The sequence below is a fragment of the Rhynchophorus ferrugineus genome, unplaced genomic scaffold (assembly GCF_030347505.1).
Source record: "Rhynchophorus ferrugineus isolate W39M unplaced genomic scaffold, kcgeb_rfMv2 rfM11, whole genome shotgun sequence".
Lineage (NCBI taxonomy): Eukaryota > Metazoa > Arthropoda > Insecta > Coleoptera > Curculionidae > Rhynchophorus > Rhynchophorus ferrugineus.
In genome coordinates, this window is record NW_027472590.1 from 11,735,277 (window position 1) to 11,759,289 (window position 24,013).

The following is a 24,013-nucleotide window of genomic DNA, read 5'->3' on the forward strand; positions in this document are numbered from 1 at the left end:
TTCTGCCATCGCTTGAGTTGTTCCATGCCAGCTGCCATCTGTCGATTGTTTCGCTTGTTTTCTCGCATTTAATCTGTCATTACTTATCCATCCCTGGTTATCCATGGCTACTATCGCCTTTCTTGTTGCCTCCTTTGCCAATGTGTCTACCCTTGTTATTTCTCGTGTGGACAGGCCCCTTGCCCATTGTATGTTTATATTAATATAAATTTCGGCGAATATATATATATATATAATAAATATATATAATAAATAAAGGCGAAAAGCTAGAAGAGTATGGCACAGGACCAGAAATGCTGCTGACAAAACCACGTTTAATAGAATTAGTAATCAGACGAATCAAAAGATCAAAGAATATAAACAGAATTGCTTTCAAAAGTATTTAAGTGAATTAAGCCCACAAGCAGACAAAAATTATTCGCTATGGAAAGCAACTCGAAGATTTAAAAGACCAATTATTCGAGTACCGCCAATGATCGAAATGAATGGGTTCGACGCGACAATGAAAAAGCTGAATTGTTCGCACAATACTTAGCTAACATTTTTCGGCCTAGTAATATAGAATCTACCATGGATACATCTCCTATTTATCAACCCGATGTAGATCTAAATCTAATTTCTCCACTGGAAGTTGCCACTGAAATTGATAACCTCAATCCTAAAAAGGCACCTGGTATAGATGACAATTCACCTGGATTATTGAAAGAACTGCCACGAAAAGCAATCATCATGTTGACATATATATTTAATGCCTGTTTAAGGCTGAAGCATGTTCCGGAATGCTTTAAAGTTACACAAATAATTATGCTCAAAAAACCTGACAAAGCTGCAGAACAAGTCGAATCTTACAGGCCTATTTCGCTACTACCTGCAATATCAAAGCTATTTGAGAAGCTGATATATAAACGTGTTAAACATTTGGTAAGAATACCAGATTTTCAGTTTGGTTTTCGAAATCACCATTCAACTATCGATCAAGTGCACAGAGTAACTACGGCTATTGAAAGAGCGTTTGAAGAAAAGAAATACTGCCCTGCAATATTCCTGGATGTCTCACAAGCTTTTGATCGGGTTTGGCATTTGGGATTAATCTGTAAGATGAGCAAATTGCTACCGCGTAACTATTGTCAATTGCTGGAGTCATATTTATTCGGAAGAAAATTTAGAGTATCGCACGAAATGGCGTTCTCGACATTTAAAAATATCTCGGCTGGAGTTCCACAAGGTAGCGTCTTAGGACCTCTCCTGTATCTGCTTTACACTGCTGACATTCCAACAACAAAAGAAACACTTCTTGGAACCTTTGCTAATGACACAGTTATTATGGCAAAAGATATATCTCTTCCTAGGGCAATAGAAAAAGTGCAAGTGGCAGTCAACAAAATCTACAAATGGACAAAAGATTGGAAAATTCAACTTAATAGCTGTAAATCTGTCCACGTTAATTTTGCATTAAGGCGAAATAATAAAAACTTAATTATATCACTCAATGGATGCCCGATTCTTCAATCAGAATACCTTGGAATCCATCTTGACGGTAGATTAAATTGGAAGCATCACGTTAGACAAAAAGCAAAACACATTAGAACTAAAATAAAACAACCATACTGGTTAGTCGGAATATACTCTCAACTTGATCTAAAATCAAAGAGGTTGATCTATAGTACAATTATAAGGCCAATTTGGACCTATGGGGTGCAAATATGGGGTTGCACTAAAAATTCAAATCGTGTGTATTATTAGTGTAAACTATAGCTATAAGTTAATAATTAATAAATAATTATAATTTTATAATTGAGGAATACATACTGATGTATTTTCTCGCACTCGTCTTGCTTGTTAATTAATCCAAGCACATAGGAAAAGTAGTAATAAATTAATTGTAATAATAATAATAATTAAGATTGTACTAAGCGTATCTAATAAAGATGTTATAAAAAAAATTATTTTATTTTTGTTAACAATGTTCGCCGCTACCGTCAAGACGACGAATTCCGACACCCTCGCGTTAATGCTACCATTTAGCTCAATGCTATATGCTGTTTCCTATCCAATCTTATCGAACGTTGTTTTATATTTCTTATATTATTTTAAGCAAATACAATTTTACGTAAATCACAGTTCTGATAATTATTAATCAAAAAAACCTATTTAATTTTTCCTACTTAAAAATCATATTATTTTGTTAATTTTATTGTTTGACAGTTCTTGTACCGAGAATCCGTACTTTTAACTGAACATTATGTTAAACTAAGTGGAACGGTAGAGGTCAGCATGATCCTGCCGTTCGATTATCAATTACAAAATATAATTTTACAATTACAATGCACAAAATATTGGTAATATAGAGCAACAGATCTGAAAAAAAACTGTTTATGCTGACTAAGAGCATACACCCGGTTTATTATTCATATCACAATAGTGAATTGTTATTACTATATCCAATATAGTACTACTATTTTTTACTTTCTTTTACCATAAGCGGTGCTTTACTATCACTTATAGAATAACGTAATAGTTACATGCAAATTCGAGCGATGAATTGAATATTTAAGCGTTACTTTTTTAAGAGAAAAGTGAAAATATTGGCTTGAAAGAAGTTTTAATGTACAAGGACTGTACTCAAAATATTGTTTATCACTACCTAATATTTATACCCATCTTTCTGACCAGTTTGTAATTTCCATGTTAAAAACACGTCTTTTGAGGAAGCCCAAGATGAGGTGTCTGAAGAATTTTGCTTAAATCTACATAAGATTTTTTTTATTTTACAACAAATCGCTTTCTCGTTTATTATGATGATCAGTTTTATTTAAATGCCGAGTCCAAACGGTCTTCCTTTTAGTATCCTTAAGTTGTTCACTTTATAATGACGCTAGTTATGGAACACTATATGTTTGATTTGAATAAATTTGCTACTGAAGCCCATTAAAAACTTCCGGTAATGCTGCTCGGTTTTCTGTGGCATACTGTGATGAAAATTGGATGTGCGACGACAATTTCAATATCAAGAACATATTTTGCTGTGTATATGGTGGTATTGCCAAGGGGTACTATGTTACAGAATGAAACTGTTACTGTTGATGCCTACCGACGTTAACCGAATTAGTCAACAAATTTAACGGTAACACTGCGAAAACAATACAGCAATAGCCAATAACAGACATAAAGTGCAAGACAAGTCAGCTTGGTTGGCGCGTTGGTCTGATTCCAAAATGAATTTACCAATTGCGACAGGCAATACATCAAACATCTTTATGACGCAAGTACAAAAAAAACTTTGAATAGACTATAAAATACATTATACCAATTTGTCTAAATAAACCTTCAAGGGTACACCCTATAATTTAACTATAGTTTTGTTTCTACTCCTTATAAGCTACTTGATATCAGATTATGGTCAAGGTTTTATCTCACACCCAATTCGTCAACTCAAGTATTTTTTATGCGAAATTCGAATTAGAATGCCCTGGACATATAATGAAGCAAAATATATTTTTTGCAAATGTCTCAGCTTTTAGACAGCTTTTATTTCCGACATCATAGCTTCAGGCCTATCCCTAATCTACTATAAATTACTTTTGATACCTAACCCTATCTAAGGCCAAGTTTTAGGCTAGCCCAAAAATATTGTTAATCATAATTGAAATGGTTAGCATAACACGCAATGCCGAATAAACATGATTCGTTTAAATAAAGGACATTTCATTCCATTGTCTGAATTCCACGGTTAGGAATTGACAACGCCCAGTGGATGTCAATGCCTTATCAGAAGCGGTGGCCTTGCCCGGATTATTAAAACTACACCAGAACAGGAAACAAAAGAGCAATTAGCGATTAATTATTAGGCGGTACTTGAGCACTTTTTACTGTTAATTGAGATTGTATAAATGTAGAATCACGAAAACTTATTATATAAAAATATTTGAACAAAAATATTGAACCGACTCAACCGAAATAAATAAGGAGCGCACTAAAAATTAAAAAATAATCAAACTTAGATTTTTAACACAAAAAGCATTTTATATAAAATATGTACATAATAATTGTTATAATAACCATATAAAATAAACTAAAACCTTATCCACTGCATATATTTTATATTCTACTATATACACACAATTTAGCCTAATATCTACGTAAACGTATTTATCCATTTACAGTATTATTTAAGTACTACCAACTATTTTAAGTCGTTACTAAACTCAAACAGTTATATTAATTTTGATTTGTTTTGTTGGTAATTTAATTTTTGTATGTCAAAAATTATTATTTTATCATAAAATATAAGTATTATAACAGAGCAACCATTAAACAATCTTCCTAACTTATCACTTTATAAATATTTAATCTAATTAAAAATTGTGTAAAGAAATTCCGCCATATGTACCATTACACACTTCTTTTTTCAATTTTTCAATTTCTGTGAATGGTCAACACGTTATTTTTAGCCACTGTTTGACTGCCACGGTATTTGTGCCCATCAAAAACAATGTTTATGGAATCAGTACACGAAATTTATTTTATACATTAATTTTTAAATAAGAAAAGTCGTCCACTGTATCAGTTAGAATCACATGTATCATTGGAAGGTTAGTACTATCCAGGAATCATATGCTAACATCATCGAAGTATCAAATCTGAGGCTTATTGGTCAATAATAAGACAGGGGATGTTTTCCATATATTGAACAGAGCTATAACGAGATAGGACCGTCAATTTTAATGTTTGTGTGAATAAAACACTCTCCGGTGGATGTAATATGCAAATATGGGCGGTGGAGATATGGAAATTAAATCTGTTTCTTCAATTGATCAAATATTAAAAGAAATAAGTAGAAAAAAAACCAAAGAAGTTGAATAAGAAAATATATTCAAAATATTTTTATACATACGTCATCAAGATGTTTAATATATTGCCTGCCACAATTTGTAAATTAGTTTTAGAACCAGACAATATTTTCCTTCTCATTTTATTCTAGCCAAAAAAAGACACAATGCAGTCTGATTAGTTCAAACGCGTAAACGAACGAGCAATCAATGTCGTACGGTTGTCAGACGTATGCAAAATTCTTGAAAACACTAGGAATAGATTTTAACTCTAACCTATATACTATTGCCACTGTATAATTAGCTGTAATTTTAAGATCTACTATAATGTTAAAATATAAATTATATTTGATAACATTTTTGTTGAATTATTTTATTTTGATTATAATTTTCTTGTATGTCAAAGTCAAACTGAGCTAAAATTCAGAGTTGATGCGGCAACATTGCGACGTTTTGATGTCACAAATTTCGATAACGTATGCACAAAATAACTTTATATAAATAATAAAATATTTTAAAATTAATAAAATATAATAAAATTGTAATAACTTCCAAAGGCTCATCAGGTAAACATTTGCAATATATGCACCATAATGTGACCCTGTAATTATTTTAAATTTTAAATAAAAGAGACAAAGCATTGAAACAATTACCTTACCAAATTGGTTACACTTCTGCAAAAAAACTCGTTATTACGCGTACTGTTTACCCTGACGACGACTACAAGCTGACATTGACCAGGTTTCTCTAAAATCGTTTTTTTTTATTGTCCTCAGGTGTTCGTTTTCACGAAGAGCCGCTACCAGCAGATCAAGGACAGGCTGAAGAATCAGGGCATCGCTAACATCACCGAAACGGAACTGAACCAGTACTTCAGTCCGTGGTACGCCGAGCATTTGGGACTCATTAAGGTGGCCAGCGGCAACAAAACCGTGGAGAGTTGGGCGTCGACGAGACTACGTCAAAGTTACTTCCTGTTTACCTTTCCGAGCCTGCTCAAGACAAAGGGCGACTCCCGATTGTTGGGGAGGTTGAATAACTTGCTCCAGAACGAGGCGATCTTGGAGATGGAGATGAAATCCTTAGCCGGCGCGATCAAGAACCCCGCGAAGCGACAGTGGTTCGAGGAGGTGCTCGATAACTTTCTGAAACTCTGGGAGAGCAACTTGTGAACGGTTTCAAGTACAAAATAAAATAAAAACGGTCATATTGACAATAAAGTATTTAATTTATATGATTAGTTTGTGTTGAAGTTTAATTGATACAAAATTAGCTTTACTATAATTTACATTGATATCACAAAATAGATTTCCGTACAGCACATTCTCTTAATCAGCTCTGCATCGTGCCCTTTAAAATCAAGCAACTCTGTTCCAAACAAAATAAAATCGATCATGCGCCTTCACTATCATTGCACATGCATTGGAGACGTTAGATTTTAAGCAGAGTTCCATATTTTAAACGCTATATATCGGAAACACACTTATCTATTAAAAGTGAATTCCTGTTTAAATGTGATAAACATGTTGTGATATATTTATACTCCTACATAGGTTTAATGTCCAGTATTTTGTAGTAAATATTTAATAAATGTATATATACTTCTTGTAGTTGACTTTTACGCCATTTCTTTTACATTTCATTTACCTTGTCTAATAAAAAGTTGCCATGACAACAGTCGAATACGAGTCATCTGATTGGTTATCATTGTATGTACAGTGTCAAATTTTGTGACATTTGTCTTAATCCTTTTTTTCCTGTTATCACAATAATTTTAAATTAAGATATTAAAAAGTGTTCATAAAACATACAAGTTCTGAGTTTTGATTTAAACTAGTATAAATGAAATGTGAGTAAACTATAACATTATTTTATTTTATATTATACTGTGTATATGTCCCTTCATGCAATGTTATTTCTATTTTAAAATTATAACTTTGACGGGTTTTTAAATGTTATACTTATTTGGGTGCTGTTGTAACAAATTAGAAATTATATACGGGAACCTAGGTCCTATTAGTTATGTACGCATATATCCAGCATCTAATATAAAGACTAATTTACGTTATACCAATTATCAAACACAGACTGCTTGATATATGCCTTTTGGCTCCTAAAGCCCAGCTCCTGTTTTAAACGAAATGATATATCTTAAGCCGTGTTTTAGTCCCCTCTCTAAAATGTATCCAATTAAATGTGTTTATATTTTAAGTTGGATTGACATTAATTTATTTATTTTATAATGTAGATATATTTAAATAAAAACGTACGTGATTATAGATGTTTTATTAGAAATTAATTAATTTTGTTTCACGTTCTAACAAAATAGAAGAATGGTTAATCAAATAGTTCTCAGAATAATTATAATGTCAATATACATACTCCATTTGAATCAGATCCCGCTAGAAACCCTATCGTACAAAGATTTAATAGTTCTGCCATATTTCTAGTAATTGGACTCAATTAATTGTATTAATAATGGGTATGTCTATAAAGAGAAAATAAAAGAAATATTAGGCGATCACGACCTCTCTTTAAAAAGAGTTGACTATAAATGAAACCATATTTGATTAGAAATGTTTTATTATAAATAAAATATTGGTGAGGGATGTAACAAAAAAAGAAAAACACTTATAAATATATTAAAGGTGAGAAATTGTTATTAAAAAATGTTAATTTTCGAATTTGTTGTTTAGTATGACTGTCAGTCAAATTTTCTGGATATAGACATTTGAACGCCAGCTTGCAAATTTCTGCCTAGCTTCTTCGAGTTCACTACCATTATCACAGGTGTTTCTACTCTTACCATTCTAAATTTAAATTTCTGAAAATAAAAAGGCATCAGATTCCGTTTAAGAGCGCAACAAAATAAACAGCTGGTTCTATATTACTGTAAATATCATTTACATCCAGTTATCTGAGGAAACAATAAAGATAAGCATGCATAAAGTAATCTCACACCATTAATCCTATTGAAACAGTACAAACAGTAGATTTTAAAATTAATCTAAAAAAATGTTTACTTACATTTTCCCTATAACTAAAATCGACGTCTGTTACAAAGGGTTCAGGAATGGCTACCGAATCTCCTATTATCACCCCTTTTCCATCAGCTAAATTAAACACAGTAGTAACTATTACTTGTCCTGCTTTATCAACAGTACAAAATGTGCTAGAAGTGTACAAAACAATTAACCTCTTTCTTCATTCAGTATTGAAAAACATCAATATAAAATACTCACAATGGCACAATATCTTCGTTTCTTACAGAGCAGATCACTTTACCTAATATAACTTTTTCATCATTTAAACCAGGCTTCATGCTTTCATAGGGTATCTCTGTAAGTTTGGCTTTTTCTCCATTGGAAGATGTATATGAACCACCCATATAGGGTCCTAACTGTTTAGAATCTATTGACTGAAAAATGTAATGTTGTAATACTGACTAATTAAAAAATTGTGTTTAATCAACCTGTAAAATTTGTTGTAATTTCTTGGGTTTAAATTTTCCTTTGCTATTTACAAGATCTTGAATTTCATTTAAGTACCTCAGAAGTTCCTTTGCCTTATTTTTAGGGTATTCCCAGGTGGGGTCATAGAGAGAGGCTTCATTAAAAGATTGTAAAGCCAAAAGATAATCTTCTTGATACTTGAAAGTCTAAAAACAAAAAAGAAATTATACCATATTCAACTAAATTGCTATATAGTGCATTACAATTCCTTTATTATAATGTAAATCTGATGTACTTTTAGCTACAACATCTTTTTCCTACAAGAATAAACAGTGAAAACTTATGGGCTAGAATTGATATTACAAATTATACCGCTTGGCTATAAGCACTTAAACATTGCTTCAGAGTATTAGGATGTTGTTGAACTCCAAAGAAATGAGAGAGATATGCATTGCCTAGTACTGCCCAAGATAAACCATCATATGGATCTAACTGTATGGCCTCTTTAGCAAAAGCCAAACCCTTCTCAATATTTTCCAACTTTTTCTCTCTTGTTGAGGAACAATCTAATCTTATTAAAATTGATAAATTTCTTAAAGCTATCTTATTTCTTTTCTAAAAACAAGTATACTATTATATTATATATTTCTCAAGTTAGAGACTAACCTCCTTTAGAGCCCCTTCAAAACAACTTTTAGCTTTTATTAAATCCTCATTCTTACAATAACACTCTCCCAACTCATTCCATGCATCAACTAGTTTAGGATCTAACTTAATTGCTTTCGACAGAAGTAATTCTGCTTCTTTAGAATAAGTTGAACAAATATTAAGCAACTTGCCTTTTAAAAAATGATAACAGGCCTTATTAGTGGAAAGTCCCAACTGTTCATGTTTATTAAATATCTCCAGATTTTTTTTAATTAAATCGTTTATATCTTTGCTTTTGTTAATTGCATCTTCTATAGAATGAGTTTCAAAATATCTATCTTTAAAAGATGAAGTTGCCTCAACAATTTCCTAAAATAGACATGCATAATTGTCATTGATATAAATAATTATATACTAATAATAATCATTCAATATAATACTTAAAAATACATCTGTTTTTAAACATACTTGTAAAAATGATAATGGATCTTTATTTCCTTGGTCACTATTCAAATCACATTCAGTACCTGTTAAACTCATTTTATCAATACATAAATAAAGTCTAGTGATCTTCTTTAATTCATAGTTTTTGACTAAAAACTATACCCCACAGCGGAATTTTTTTGGTTAAAAAGAGCAACAGTGTCAAATACAAAGATTGACAAATAAATATTAGCCGGTGTATGCGACAACCAATAATACATTTGGGTGTAACTGGTTCAAGACAGATTCTTATCATAAGATAGAGACCAATAACAATTAAGACTGTTGCTAAATTTTCAAAATATAGAAATATTAATATAACACCAATATCAAAATTAAATAATCAAGTCAAAAATACATTCTATCAGTTTTCCAAATTGTTGATTGCAGGTTGTTAGATGTCCCATTAGTGAATTAAATATTAAAAATAAATATTCACTTGACAATGTTCTTATGACTTTAACATTACTTATTGCAATGGTATCTTAATTAACCGTTTTTTGTTGTAATACATTTATAACACTCTAACATGTATTTACGAATGAATTAAATGTTAAATAAATTTATTATTAAATGTAGAAATTGCAAAGGGAGATTTATTCGTTAGTTTAATTAAACACGTATGTATTGGCAAGAATATCAGGAGATTAAAAATGTTAGATGATGAGTAAGATTCCAAAAAAAAAAAGTTCACAAACAAATTAATATCTGCATGATTAAAATGGATAATCATTCAAAAATACCTTATAATATACAAACATCTTGTAATTTTATATTTTACTTACCGTTCTCTTAAACTTAAAGAAAATTATATTGAATTAATGAAATTAGATTGTATATAATTATATTATAGAATTATTCTTATAATAAATAAAGTGCCTGGAAATTCCTAAATATTTTGTTTAAACTTAAAAGTCTTAGGCGTTAAAATAAAACATTGTTTATAAATTTTACGTTTTTATTTTTATGTAATGTTTTTATAAAGTGTATTACCAAAACATTTAGGTCAATACATTCTATGAGAAGTCAGGTAATGCTAGAGTTAACAAAGAAAATTATAGAATACTTAGGCTTAGCTTAAATATACATATTAAAAAATAACAACTATAACACTCAGGCAATGATAAATTAAGAACTCAAAACGCCTAAAAACCGCAAAATCTACTCACCCCAGGGACAAATCCATTCACATTAGAACGATTTCATAATTGATATTCGATTTGACATTTTTTCGATTTTAATTTATGCTAAGACAATGATACCTTAACATCAATAAACCACCATACATGAGGTATTTATTATTTTAGTATATCCATGATATAATTCCTAATATATATTTATGAATGAAACTAAGTGTTTTAAGACATTTAAAGATGAACCAGTTGATAAATCAATTTGCACCATAATATCTAACATTGAAAAAATAAGTACATTGTTCAAAACATCTATGACAGTGATTATAATGATGAAGAATAAGAGTGTGTTTGAAATAGATCAAGATACATCGCAAGACATGTTCGTATTCTGATGGTAGTTTGAAAATTATTAAGGATAAATTTAATCACTGAAATATATGCTCTAAAAATATCTATGTTTGGAGGAATTGTGTTTTGCTAAAATAAACTATTTTAATGTGTACAAGGAATCTTACTTCTGACATATATTTTTGACAACATGAAATAACTTAGTTTAAACAGCGATAACTAACCACTTATATATGTTATTATTTTATCAATTTACTACAATTTTAAGCTAGGATAGATAAGAGCAATATTAAGATATATATATACAATTATAGACACCACCTGAATAATATTGCTATATTACAAATACTTCCTACACATTATAATACAAAAATAAAATTTTAAAAATAAATGTAAAATACTGGACAAAAACAATGATACAGCCGATATTCATATGTGAGGGTGTTTCTTAATTGATTTGATGAGGCAGTTGTCAATGTCGTTCTGAATGAATGCTTTTAATAATCCTGGAAAACGCACTAGCGCAAAACCTGATTCTACATAACATTTTCGTCAAACAATTGAACGTCTGCTTTGATACGGCCAGAGTGTCATAAACAAGTAAAACGTTTCGAGCCTGCTTTAACGTTATGGTTTTACTTTAACTATTTTCCATGTTATTATTACGAGATAATGAGAAATCATTACGTTGTACTGTAATTGCATAAGATATCAGTTCACTCATTTAAATATTTTGGCCATATCAAAGCAATCACTATAAATGGCGAGGTTACAGACCAAAATTATTTTGCAATACATCAAACCATAATAAATGTATTAATGCTGTCAAAAAGAAAATTAAAATAAATTCTCGATCATTCTACAGGGGAGTAAAACATAAAATTTAGTCTACAATAAAAATAAAATGAAAACAATTGTTAATTAAAAAAGAAAAAAAAAACTCCTGTAGAAATCTCATCTTTTTTACTACATATAGGATTTGTGTGTAAGTTTTTCGAAAAATAAAATTGGAATAAATATTGTTATTGAAGGTATCGAAGTGGTTATTTAATCTCAATATATGGGATATGGGAGGTTTATAAATAATGTTAATTAAACAACATTATAATCTAATTTGAAACAATAATATACGTACAATAATTTTCTTAATATACAATAAAACAGCTAGACTGGAGTCTAAATAAGAATACAGTCTGGCACATGAGTATCATTTTTTTTTACACCGATGATATATCACAAATTTAATTATGAAACACAGTTTCATGTAGAAATGAATATGTTAACGCGCACACTCTCGTCCATACATTCATACATATATTTTATTATACTATTTTGTCTATATAAAACTTTTTCAATAAAACAAGTAAGTATTGAATCAGATGTATATGTTTTAATTATAAAATGGAACAGGATGCAGAGCAGCAGCTACTGTTTCCTCCTTTACTTTTCTGTCGTTGATCTGAAAAAAAAAAAGAAACAAATTCAGGTTTGATAGGCAATATAAACATACGTGTTGTTAGTGTTGGGCTTAATCCATTATTTGCCAGTATGAAGGGTTGCATAACATTAACAGGTTACATTATCTTATATTGTTGACAATATTAATAGATATATCTTGGAAATTTCAGATGTAATTAATTCATCCAGACGGTAGATGATACGGTACCAATTCCTAGTTCCGCGTTGGGTTACCTATTGTGATAATAATGATTAAATAGGTAACTCGTTACCTCGTTATTAGTTTATTATTTTCTTTACTATTAAAGTGGTCCAAACAAATTTACAAATTGAAATGAAAAGTGCGGTTTATTTTGCCTGATAAACTTGCAACTTGATGGCTTTAAGATTTTTTAAGGTTAGGGGTTCCTGTTTTGGTAAAAATATTATTACTTCTAAATTTGAGCATTACCATTTAGGAATTTATAAGAGTATATAAAAGAGTTAGAGGTGAATGCTATTAAAATCAGATATAAGTATGATTGCAGCTAAGCTAGCTGCTTAAATTCAACTGGATGCTATACTACTGGATAAAATACGAGCTAATTTAAGCAGTGGCAATCTAAAAAGATTAGATATGTTGACTCATAAAGATTTATATAATATTCAGCAAGCAACCCAATTGAATTACACAGGTACAAAACATAAAAGTGACTACATTTTATTTGTTACTTTACATGTTTTATTTTCTCTTTTTTCTTTTAAAATTAAATAGATTTATAAAATAACTTAGACATAATACATAAGCTTAAAATAATAGACATTAAACTTACTTAAAATTGAGTTTCAAGTGAGATTTTAGATTAATTTGAGAATTCCAGAATATATATATTATACTCTTCAGGTATACGAATAATTTACGAGAACTATAACTTTGGTTTGTTATTGTAGTATTTATGTATTGAAAAAAACTATTTTAAAAAGAAAGATGGTTATAAAAGGCTCTTCATATTAAATATTATAAGGGACGAAAAATATATAAAAATATTTTAACTAGGATTTCAACAGAAATATTAGGTTCTATGATATTATGTCAACTTGTGAATTCAAAATAATGTATTCTGTTTATATTATATTCCTCAAGTATGCGTTTAATTTTGAACAACTGGCAATGTTGCAAACTCAAAACCTTTTGAAAATGCGGAGATTCTCCAGAACTAGACTCTTGTGTTTTGGATGAAGTTCTTCATTTTCACAGCTTCAATGAAAACGTGGAAATTTAGTCTTAGTTACTAATATGTTCTATTAAACTTCTAAACCTAACCAAATATTTGGGCAATATAGCCAAATTAACCTTACAGTTTTTTTAAACGTTTTTTCGACATATTTTATTCAAAAAAAGGGTAACAAACGTGTTGATTAATTAATATTGATTATCGTGTTTATTACGAATAAAAATTAATAGTAATTAAAAAATTATAGTGTTTTTCACAGACGTGAAGCACCACTTGAAATGAAAAAATTAAAGTTTATATTCAAACAACTCTCGTATTTCTAAATATTATTCTAATACATACCGTAAACAACTATATATAACAATATTTTGTATAATGAAATGAAAATGAAATAAAAGGAAAATAAAATTAAGTTGAAATAAAAAAATTAAAGTTTATATTCAAACAACCCTCGTATTTCTAAATATTATTCTAATACAAACCGTAAACAACTTTATGTAACAATATTTTGTACAATAACGTAACAATATTTTTAAAAAAATGTTAACTACAAATAATTATAAATTCAGTGTCATTATAATGTCTACGATTAATTAACTTTCGCTCATTTACACTTGTTTAAATAATTGCAATTAATTTATCAAGCACGCTATCAATTAAGAACTTTAATAATGAATTTTTACGCCGAGAAGAATGCAATTTTTGTTTGAGCTAAGAAATATTATTAATTGGTGTTTTTTTCTTGGTCGTAAATTTTCCTAGCTGGGATTTCCTGAATATTTTCATCCGGACTGCACGCTGACCACTGCAATGTTGCTATATTGGGTCTTGAAATGCTGTTTAATTACGATAACGTGTATAGAGATGATGTGGTTGAAAATTGTATTTTCGTCCCCAGTTAATTAATTATATCTGTTCGGGAATTTTTCCTTTTTTTGTGGGTTTCCTTTTAAAAAAAAAAAATTTTACCTTAATATATTGAATTTAGATACATTTCTTATATTATGTTTTATTTTATATTAGTCTTTAAAATAATTATAACATTTTGTAAACAATATCTAATTGTATAGTATAAACTAAGTATAAACTCTAAGTATCTATATATTAATACGATAAGGTATGGACATACGATGGACTTCGGGCCTATTTTAACGGTATGTTTAATAGAGCCAGGCGATGTTGCCAGATCTAACTTTTACACGGTAGATTCACTGTTTTCGCCAGATATAAAGTCCTTCCCATAATCGACGTCGAATATATTGCCAAAAGTGATGTTCTGATGTCCTAAATTTTGATACTTAGATTGACAGATTTATATATATATATATATATATATATATATATATATATATATATAAAAGAATCAGTCTATAAAATTCTATTTGTGTTGGTACTGGTCGACTCTGCTGTCAAATGCCTACAAAATTCTTCAAAGCATTAGTCATCAAAACATTACGAGGCGTTAACGTAATATATTTTGATGACGTACATTGACTGTTTTATTGGAAGGGCTATATATTAAGCTTCCTAATATATTTCTTTAATGAAAAAATAATCTGCTATGGTTTAATTATTAAACGTTGTCTAAAATTATTAATCGATATTGACTAAACTCAGCTACTTTGATTATTTCTGTATTGTTTGGAACAAATTGAGAATAATGAGATCGAAACTAAGAAGAATTATTTGCCCCTTCTGTTCACATGAGGAAATATCGGCAAATATCTCCTCCAGATTCATATTATATAATAGTAAGGAGCTAGTAGAAAACCAGTGACAAAGGAGCATAAGGGAAACTATTACTGCTTAAGGAGTGACAGAAATAATAATGCTTCTGATGATGCTTCAGTGTGTCATTGTGTTAGATAAATTTGAAATTCATCTCACGTTACCCAAATAAATGCATAAAGCATAGACAAATGTTGAACGCAGTAAATATATTTATGATTTTGTACATAGTAAAAGTGGATGTTACAAAAACTATTAAATATAAAAAACTTTTGTAGTAAAAGGGAAACATACTTAATTAAAAAAAAATGTAGAGCGACATCCGGAGAACATACCGCCTACCATGGCCTTAAATCATACATTATACCTTAAAAATGGAAGAATGGAATAAATAATTCATTCATTTACATACAATAGGTAAACAGGTACTCCTTTGTTAAAAATATTGATTCGTTTTTCATTATATATATATATATATATATATATATATATATATATATATATATATATATATATATACACATATAACAAGTTGACTGTCTACCACAGTAAAACACATTTTTTGGCAAAATTAGTTCTTTTTTATTCAACATAATTCCCTTCAAGGATGATACACTGATTATAGCGACTTTCCAACTTTTCGATACCATTTTTATAGTACGATTTGTCCTTTGCTTGAAAATAAGTCTCAATTTCGGCGATCATCTATTCATTCAAATAAAATTTCTTCCCGCGAGCATTCTTTTGAGATCTGAGAACAGGAAAAAGTCGCTGGTGGCCAGATCCGGATATGAGGTGGATGAGGAAGTAATTCGAAGCCCAATTCATGGATTTTTGACACGATGCATTGTCTTGGTGAAGCAGCATTTTCTTTTTCTTCAAATGCGAGCGTTTTGCGGCGATTTCATCCTTCAAACGGTCGAATAACGCTGTGTAATAGTTGCTGTTGATGGTTCTTCCTTTTTCAAGATAGTCAATGATTATTCCATGCGTATTCCAAAATACAGGCGCCATAACCTTGCCAGCCGACTGTTGTGTTTTCCCACGCTTTGGAGCGGGTTTATCGTGTGCAGTCGGATGACTGTCGATTGGACTTCGAAGTGAAATGATGGAGCCATGTATCCATTGTCACGTATCGCTTGATCATCTTCAAACACTGCTCCGAAACATCGACTCGTCGTTGTTTTTGGTCAAAAGTGAGCTCGCGCGGCAGCCACTTTGCATAAAGCTTTCTCATACCGAAATATTCGCGAATGATATGATGTACGCGTTCAGTTGATATCTTTAGAGTGTCAGCGATTTCATTCAGTTTCAATTTACGGTCATTCAAAATCATTTTGTGGATTTATTTTAACGTTTTCGTCGATAATAACCTCTTTTGGGTATCCACTGCGTTCACCGCCTTCGGTGCTCATTTCACCACGTCTAAACTTAGCATATTAATCCTTGATTGTCTTCTTCATCTTTTGAGGCTTAGGGCTAACTAAAAAACATATGGATTTAATTCTAGTAGCGCCATCTATGTATCAGGCTGGGGACTTTTCAATTGACCTGTTATATAGTAATATAAGGTTTTATCATTTGAATATTTTAGCAATTAAGTATAATCATAATAATTTTCGCAGTTTTCATAGGTGAAAAAAATATTTCCGTGATTATTGGGATTTTATACGAAACTTACCACTAACTCAGAGCAATACAAGTTTTTTTTTGTAAAAATAATTTTGAGCGTTAGTTTTTGCTATCGTATCCGAGTGAAACCGAATTGTAGTATACTATATCTTTTTTAAATTGTGTTCATATGAATTACCGTCGAATTTCGAACACTAGAATTCTTTATTAGTTAAGTCTCTTGAAGTCCTGTATATTTTTTTCGATATTTAGGTATGATCTAGCATCACAGTTTGGATATCTATTCACTAATATCAAAGATGATGTTCCAGTAGAAGTTATATCGAAACAGTTCTTCCGCTAAGACCTAGTATCTAGTATAAATACCTCGATCTTTCAGCATCAAATAATAACTTACCACGAAGTAATTTTTTTCATAAATATTACAGGATGGTCCGAGTCTATATTTTTTCACGGCACTGTATATTGAAAATAGTTCTAATTATAAATGTATGAATAATTTTGCCAAGAAAAAACAAATGTATAACTTGAAATAAAACCGTGTTGGCATTCGAGTTAGTTCAGTTTATTTTTGACCTGCATTAAAATGATGACGTCCCATGCCGGCTTATGGATTAAAATCGGGTAATATAGTTGTTTCAGGAAGGTAACTTTTGATTTTAAACATATATTATATATATATATATATATATATATATATATATATATATATATATATATATATATAATTGCACGTTTACTTACTGGATTGTCCGATCACAATCACTAATCTTCTAATTTATAGGTCATATCAGGAAAACCTGCAAAATACGACTTCGTTTGAAAATCATTTGTCACGTCATCGTAGAGAGAAAAACCCAAATACCAACACACCAGTTTGGGTTTATTAACAAGCGCTCAAAAATTGACCAGGTCCACAGAATAACAGTTATTGAAAAAGTCTACGAAAATAAAAAAGTATGCTATATTCTTAGATGTAGCACAAGCCCTCGATAAGGTTTGGCATGAAGACCTTGTTCATAAACTACAGAATATGCTACCAAAAAAACACACCGAACTATTAAAATCATACATTACAACCAGAATGTTTAGAGTTAAACAGGAAGAAGCTTACTCTACAATAAAAGAAGCTAAAGCAGGTGTACCACAAGGAAGTGTACTGGGACCAATGCTTTATCTACTCTGCACTTGTGATATACCACAAACGAAAAATATTACGATGGCTACATTTGCTGATGACACTGCGATTATAGCTGTCGGAGACAATAGTGAAGAAGCCTCACGAAAATTACAACAGGCAAGTGACAATATAAATAATTGGACACAAGTTTGGAAAATAAGAATTAATGAAAGTAAATGTGTACATGTCCAGTTCACCTATAAACAGACCGTACTAGCTCCATTAACATAATACTATCATTCCACGTAGCAACAACGCTAAATCTCTCGGAATGAATGTAGATGCAAAATTTCTCTGGAAGGAACATATAAGGAAGAAAAGAACTGGAATTGAAATATAGGAAAATGTACTGGCTAACTGGAAGAAAATCGCAATTATCAGTACATAATAAATTGCTATTATATAATCAAATACTGAAACCTATATGGACATACGGTGTTCAATTATGGGGATGTTCTGCAAAGTGTAACATAAATAAAATACAAATTTTTCAGAACAAAGTCCCTGCGAGGTATTGTGGGCGCTTCCAAATACTGCAGAACTGATTACCTACATCGAGACCTTCAGATATCCACAGTCAGTTAAGAAATCAAAGGAATTGCAAGGGGGCATGAGGGGAGACTCCATTCTCATGAGAATATTGAAATATTGCAGCTTTTGGATACCACCAGAACAGTGCACAGACTCAAAAAAATCAAACCATCTGATCTTGTGTAGTGTTGTGTAGTGAGGTGCATATAATAAAAAATACAGCTCTGACATGTATAAACATTATTTCATAAGAGACTGAGATAGGGCCGATGGGTCCTCCTAGTTATATACCTAGATTTAAGTTATCATAAAGACAAATTGTAGATTAGACGGAAACAGTAACAACAGTTAGTAACAATGTCTATTAATAATTAAATAATAATAACAAAAAAAATGTTCACGAAAGAAATATTCGAAGTGTGAACAAGAAAAAAAGAATATGACCACCTGACTTATATTTACTTATTAATAAGGTATAAAGTGTCTGAATAGTTTCCAGCGGAATGTCTCCCATAATGATTCAATTATTGTTATTGTCATGAATTAACATAGTTTACTGGAATTTGAACAGAAGCTTGGAGTTTAGAGTGTACGGGACCAAAAGCAAAGAACTACAGTAGCTCAGTTTCAGCAGGCTATTGGAATTTTGATGCATCAAAACTTACGAGGGCTTAGAGCAAACTTACGAAGGTACAGGCGATACTCACAATAGTTTTAATGGAATTTATAAGCTGTCGATATAGTATAACGACCACGTATATTCATATTTGTTTGGCAGACCAGCTAGTCTTTTGCTGATGTTGCTTCGGGTTCGGGAAACAGCAGATTGTTATCGTGTTCTAAAGCGCCGAGGGAGAACTTTACACTGTGCATGTTCATGAAATTCTGCACAAACGGGATGCCTGATTCGAAGTGTGTATTGACGTTCCTCATAAACCATTAGGGACTGAGTAACACGCGGACTTTTTTGGTTTGGAACACTTGGAGTAGTTGTACAAGTTGTCTCTCAGAGGCCTGTACCTGTACCTGTGCTCCGTAGAGGCAGACGGGACGGACTAACATCTTATACAGAGTCGCTTTCTGGGGTATTGGAAGTCTTCTTTTTCTGCAGAGGAGTGGGAAGAGTAAACTGTACACGCCATTACCTTTGCAGATAGCGTGGCGGATTTGGGCTGACCCTTCTGACCTATGATACCTTCTGGAGCCAGGGGATAGGGACTTTATCGATTTGGAGGCGATATAGAGATTAGCATGGTTCAGTTCAGCATGAAGTCTCTCGCGGATGGCGTCGGAACCATAAACATATATTCTTGCGGAGGGAGCTGTATATTCGAAGTAAAATGACCATGTGTTTATTATATTAAGACTGAATGTGGTGATGATAAATCTTCACTGTCCTTTTGTACCGCCGTTCAACGTTAAAATATATATTTTTCATTAACCGACTTTAAAAAAAGGTGGAGGTTCCATGTTGGACTGTATATTTTTTATGTATGTTCGTCGATTTCTCTGTCAATTATGGACCGATATTCAAAATTCTTTCTTTATTTGAAAAAGTGCACTTCCGAGATGGTCCCATTGGAACCACGTCAGGATCTGATTGTGAAATCCGGGGAAATCGAGGGAAACCCTCAAAATTCAAAGGCACGTACAAAGTTTTCACATACTTTTTTAATCTCAAATAATCAGATATTTGTGTATAATGTTATTGCTGAACTTCAGTTTGCCTCTTAAGCACTAGCCTAGATATCATATGAGAAGCCATAGAAACATTGCAGGCAACTGCTTCTATGGTATAATTGTTAAAGCGTTCGATTAACGACGGGGGCAATAACGTTTTGTTCTATTTTGGTAGAACATCTGTCAAATCACCTAGACTAGGTAGCGGACCCTGGGGTCTGAGCATTCGTTATTTTCAATTATTGTTTTTTATTCCTATTTTTCCTTATACGGGTTGCATCTTAACTACCCATTGTAATACTTAATAAAACCACTGCGTAATTTATGAAGTAAATATCTAACACTAAAAAGAGAAAAGTAAGCAATCTTAGATTTTTAACACATAAAATAAAAACGTTTTAAAATAAAATATCTACGTAATAACCGTTATAATAACTACATAAAAATAACCAAAAACCTTATTTAACATATCTACTACACATAGATTATATTCTACTACATACACACAATTTAGCTTAATACCTACCTAAACCTATTTATATATTTACAGATTATTTTAACTACTACCAAGTGATCAGTTTGAAGTCGGTGCCGAGTCCAAACAATACAAAAATATTGTGACATATACAAAATTAAATTACGAGCAAAACAAATCTAATTTCTTGCTCTGCATCGACTTCAAAGTAATCTGGTAGTTAAAATAATACTGTAAATAGATGCATAGGTTTAGGTAGGTATTAAGCTAAATTGTGTGTATGTAGTAGAATATAATCTACGCGTAGTAGATAGGTTAAATAAGGTTTTTGGTTAGTTTTATTTAGTTATTACAAATATTGTTAAGTACATATTTTATTTTAAATCGTTTTTTTCCTTAAAATTCTAAGTTTGATTATTTTTTACTTTTCGGTGAGTTCCTTATTAATTTTTTGAAGTCGGTTCATTATTTTGTTAAAAGTATTTTTATTCTGAACCCTTCATATTTCAGAACTTATATCGATGAAGCTCGAGGAACTTATTGAATCACCCGGTACAAAGAAACGGTAAATTAAAACTAAATAGCATTACTTAATTTAACAATTATTTAGGATATTATTTACAACAATGTATTTAAAATTGAACAATTGAATCGAAAAAGGAAACACCGATAACATTCAAGCAAAGATCAAATCACTAATAGCCTACGAATATCTCCAGAAACCTCAAATAACCAACACTATAAAATTTGACCTCGATAATTAAAACTGTATTACAGCATTGCTCGACTAATCAGTTCATATAATGCACATATCCACAATTACGAATCTACAATAAAATATCGCTTATCTATCTCTAAACTGGTGCACAAAACGCTCGACAAGAGGTCAATAAGCTAATGGTCCAGACATAGTAAACAAGGAACGCTATTTGTATTTATTTGTTTTTACTGATACGGAATATATTAATATTAAATCTACCTCCTCCAACAATATATATTTATGATTAAACATTACATTTCCATACGTAACTAATAGTATTGAATACATTCAATTCAGAATATAAACAACTCCGTAAGAAGAAAACAGAATTGTATATACAGTGTGGTGAAAAAGAATGTTACATTAAAAATTAGAGAAAACATTTAATTCATATTCTTTCTTTCTCACTATATAAATTCCTTTAACTCTCTTTACCTATCTTGCGTCCTCCATTCTCTGTAAGTGTCCCACTGCCAACTTAGTTGTCTCTTCTCAATCTATGTTATGTAATACGGTCATCTGTTTAAAAACTAACTGAATGATGAACGAGTGAGATGACGGGGTCGGTATGCTTTCTAATAAATAAAATCTAGTGCTGGGAACTATAGACTGAAATCGACTATCGACTGATTTTACTACTTTTTACCAGTGACTGTTTTCAGTCGCTATTTTCGGTCCAACTGATTTTGTTATTATTTTTAGTTCTACTTGTTTCATTCGACTGATTTTTAATGTTCTGGCTCTGTCGCCCTAGTCGCGATCTTGCCAAAAATGTACTCAATTTATGCTTACATAGATTTATATGTAATATATGTAGTTTTATGATTTTTTTGGTAGTTGGCTTGCAAATAAAAATATATTGTATATTAACATTTTAGTATTTTGGTACGATATTTTTCAAAATTGTTAAAAAACATATTGTGATCAGAAATATTAAAATTGAGAATGATAAATAGTAAAATATTTTGACTGTTTTTATGGAAATAATAGGTAATATTTCGATTACTCTTTCGATTTTTGTTAAAAAATATTTCCGTTCAGTAATAAATAAAGCATTTACTTTATTTAAAAAAGCTCTAGTAGTTAATGTGCGATCATTTTTCATTATGACATGTATTAATTTTTTTTTTCTATGATTCGGTATATGTTTAATTTTTATTTAGTATTTATGGTTATTATACATCTTTAGTTTTTAGTTTTTTGTTTAAGTTCTATTGTATTGTCTATATTTATTATAGTATATTATTTGAAAATAGCAATTAACATATTAAAAAATACGATAAAACAATTGTGGAGTATTATTCCATTCAATAGAAAAATTCCATTCCTTTTTACAGATGCACAGAACATTCAAATATAAAAGTAATTCTACTTCCTTTAAAATGAAATTATTAATTGCATTTTAATAGTATTCAGTAATTATTTTTTCCTTTTTTTTAAGTTAGTACGTGAAGGAACATGTACGTCTCCGTTTTGCTTATACTACCTTTAAATATAAGCACATATAAAATTAAACGCTCCAAGCAGTTTTCTCCGTCCTTTCCTCTTACAATTTATACAGGAAAGGGTTCGTATATCTTCATCTGACATCATGAATTGAACAAAACAGTCGAACTGTGCATTTGACTGAAAATAGTAATTACTATTTCCAAAAAAGCAATTCAAAATAATAATTACTATTTTCAGCCGCTACTTTTGCAACTATCGACTGTTTTCTGTCGATAGTTCCCAACGCTAGTTATAAGAGATTAACCTAACAACACCAGCACTGCCATGCCTCAAAATATAAATAGCAACCCTCGTATGATAGAATGCTAAATACATTAAATGATTAGTTAAATCAGGGGTAAATATCGATAGATAGAAAGATATTTAATTAGTCAAATATTAGCTATCAAAAGTAAATCCATTTAATAAAGTCTAATAATTTTTACAAGGCTATACAAATAAATGTTTATCACCGCTTTATTAATGTTTATACAAGCATTCAGTCGTTTTATGAACATTTTGTTGTATAATTGTATGAAGAAAAATATATTTTATATGATTTGTACACGTTGTTTAACGCAGAACAAGATGTGAGGGTTCAAAATCAACGCCTTACTCAGGCCGATATTCCACTTAACAGCGTTGGATTACCACCTTGCCGGATCGATAGCAGCATCGAGCCCTTATTGACACATATCTCTAATTACGAAGTATTCGGAGAATTCCGTGTTCGGCGTTGAGATAAACTGTACCACCAAATTTACTCTACTAATTTCGATATGATATCGTTTAAATAATAATGAACCCGATGAACATATATTTTGGAGAATAAATGTGTCGCCTGAATATCAATTTTGACGTCAATAGTGCATATATTTGGATATATTATCCTTATCGGTATAAAAATATAGGACTTTTTTATCATCGCTAATAACTAGGTATATAAATAAGTTTATTGTTGTCTTGAATTA

The 24,013-nt window shown here is 30.6% G+C and overlaps 3 protein-coding genes across 3 annotated transcripts in view; 1 reads left to right on the plus strand and 2 right to left on the minus strand.

Annotated features, from left to right (window-relative positions):
* The window catches only part of tsl (membrane-attack complex domain containing protein torso-like), an 85,238-nt gene extending 78,134 nt beyond the window's left edge, over positions 1-7,104 (plus strand). The window contains exon 4 of the mRNA XM_076417583.1: positions 5,606-7,104. Within this exon, the coding sequence (XP_076273698.1) occupies positions 5,606-6,001 (396 nt within the window). The 3' untranslated portion in view covers positions 6,002-7,104. The remainder of the gene's footprint in view (positions 1-5,605) is intronic.
* Positions 7,105-7,394: 290 nt separating this feature from the next.
* Positions 7,395-9,571, minus strand: LOC143204771 (tetratricopeptide repeat protein 5). Its single transcript, XM_076417579.1, has 8 exons — positions 9,398-9,571; positions 8,948-9,298; positions 8,654-8,896; positions 8,545-8,598; positions 8,302-8,487; positions 8,072-8,247; positions 7,857-8,001; positions 7,395-7,653 (listed from the first exon to the last, which is right to left on the minus strand). The coding sequence occupies exons 1-8, from the start codon at positions 9,467-9,469 to the stop codon at positions 7,534-7,536; spliced, it is 1,347 nt and encodes a 448-aa protein (XP_076273694.1). The 5' UTR covers positions 9,470-9,571; the 3' UTR covers positions 7,395-7,533.
* A 781-nt stretch (positions 9,572-10,352) lies between these two features.
* The window catches only part of UBL3 (Ubiquitin like 3), a 38,094-nt gene continuing 24,433 nt past the window's right edge, over positions 10,353-24,013 (minus strand). The window contains exon 4 of the mRNA XM_076417587.1: positions 10,353-12,355. Coding sequence (XP_076273702.1) covers positions 12,291-12,355 — 65 coding nt within the window. The 3' untranslated portion in view covers positions 10,353-12,290. The remainder of the gene's footprint in view (positions 12,356-24,013) is intronic.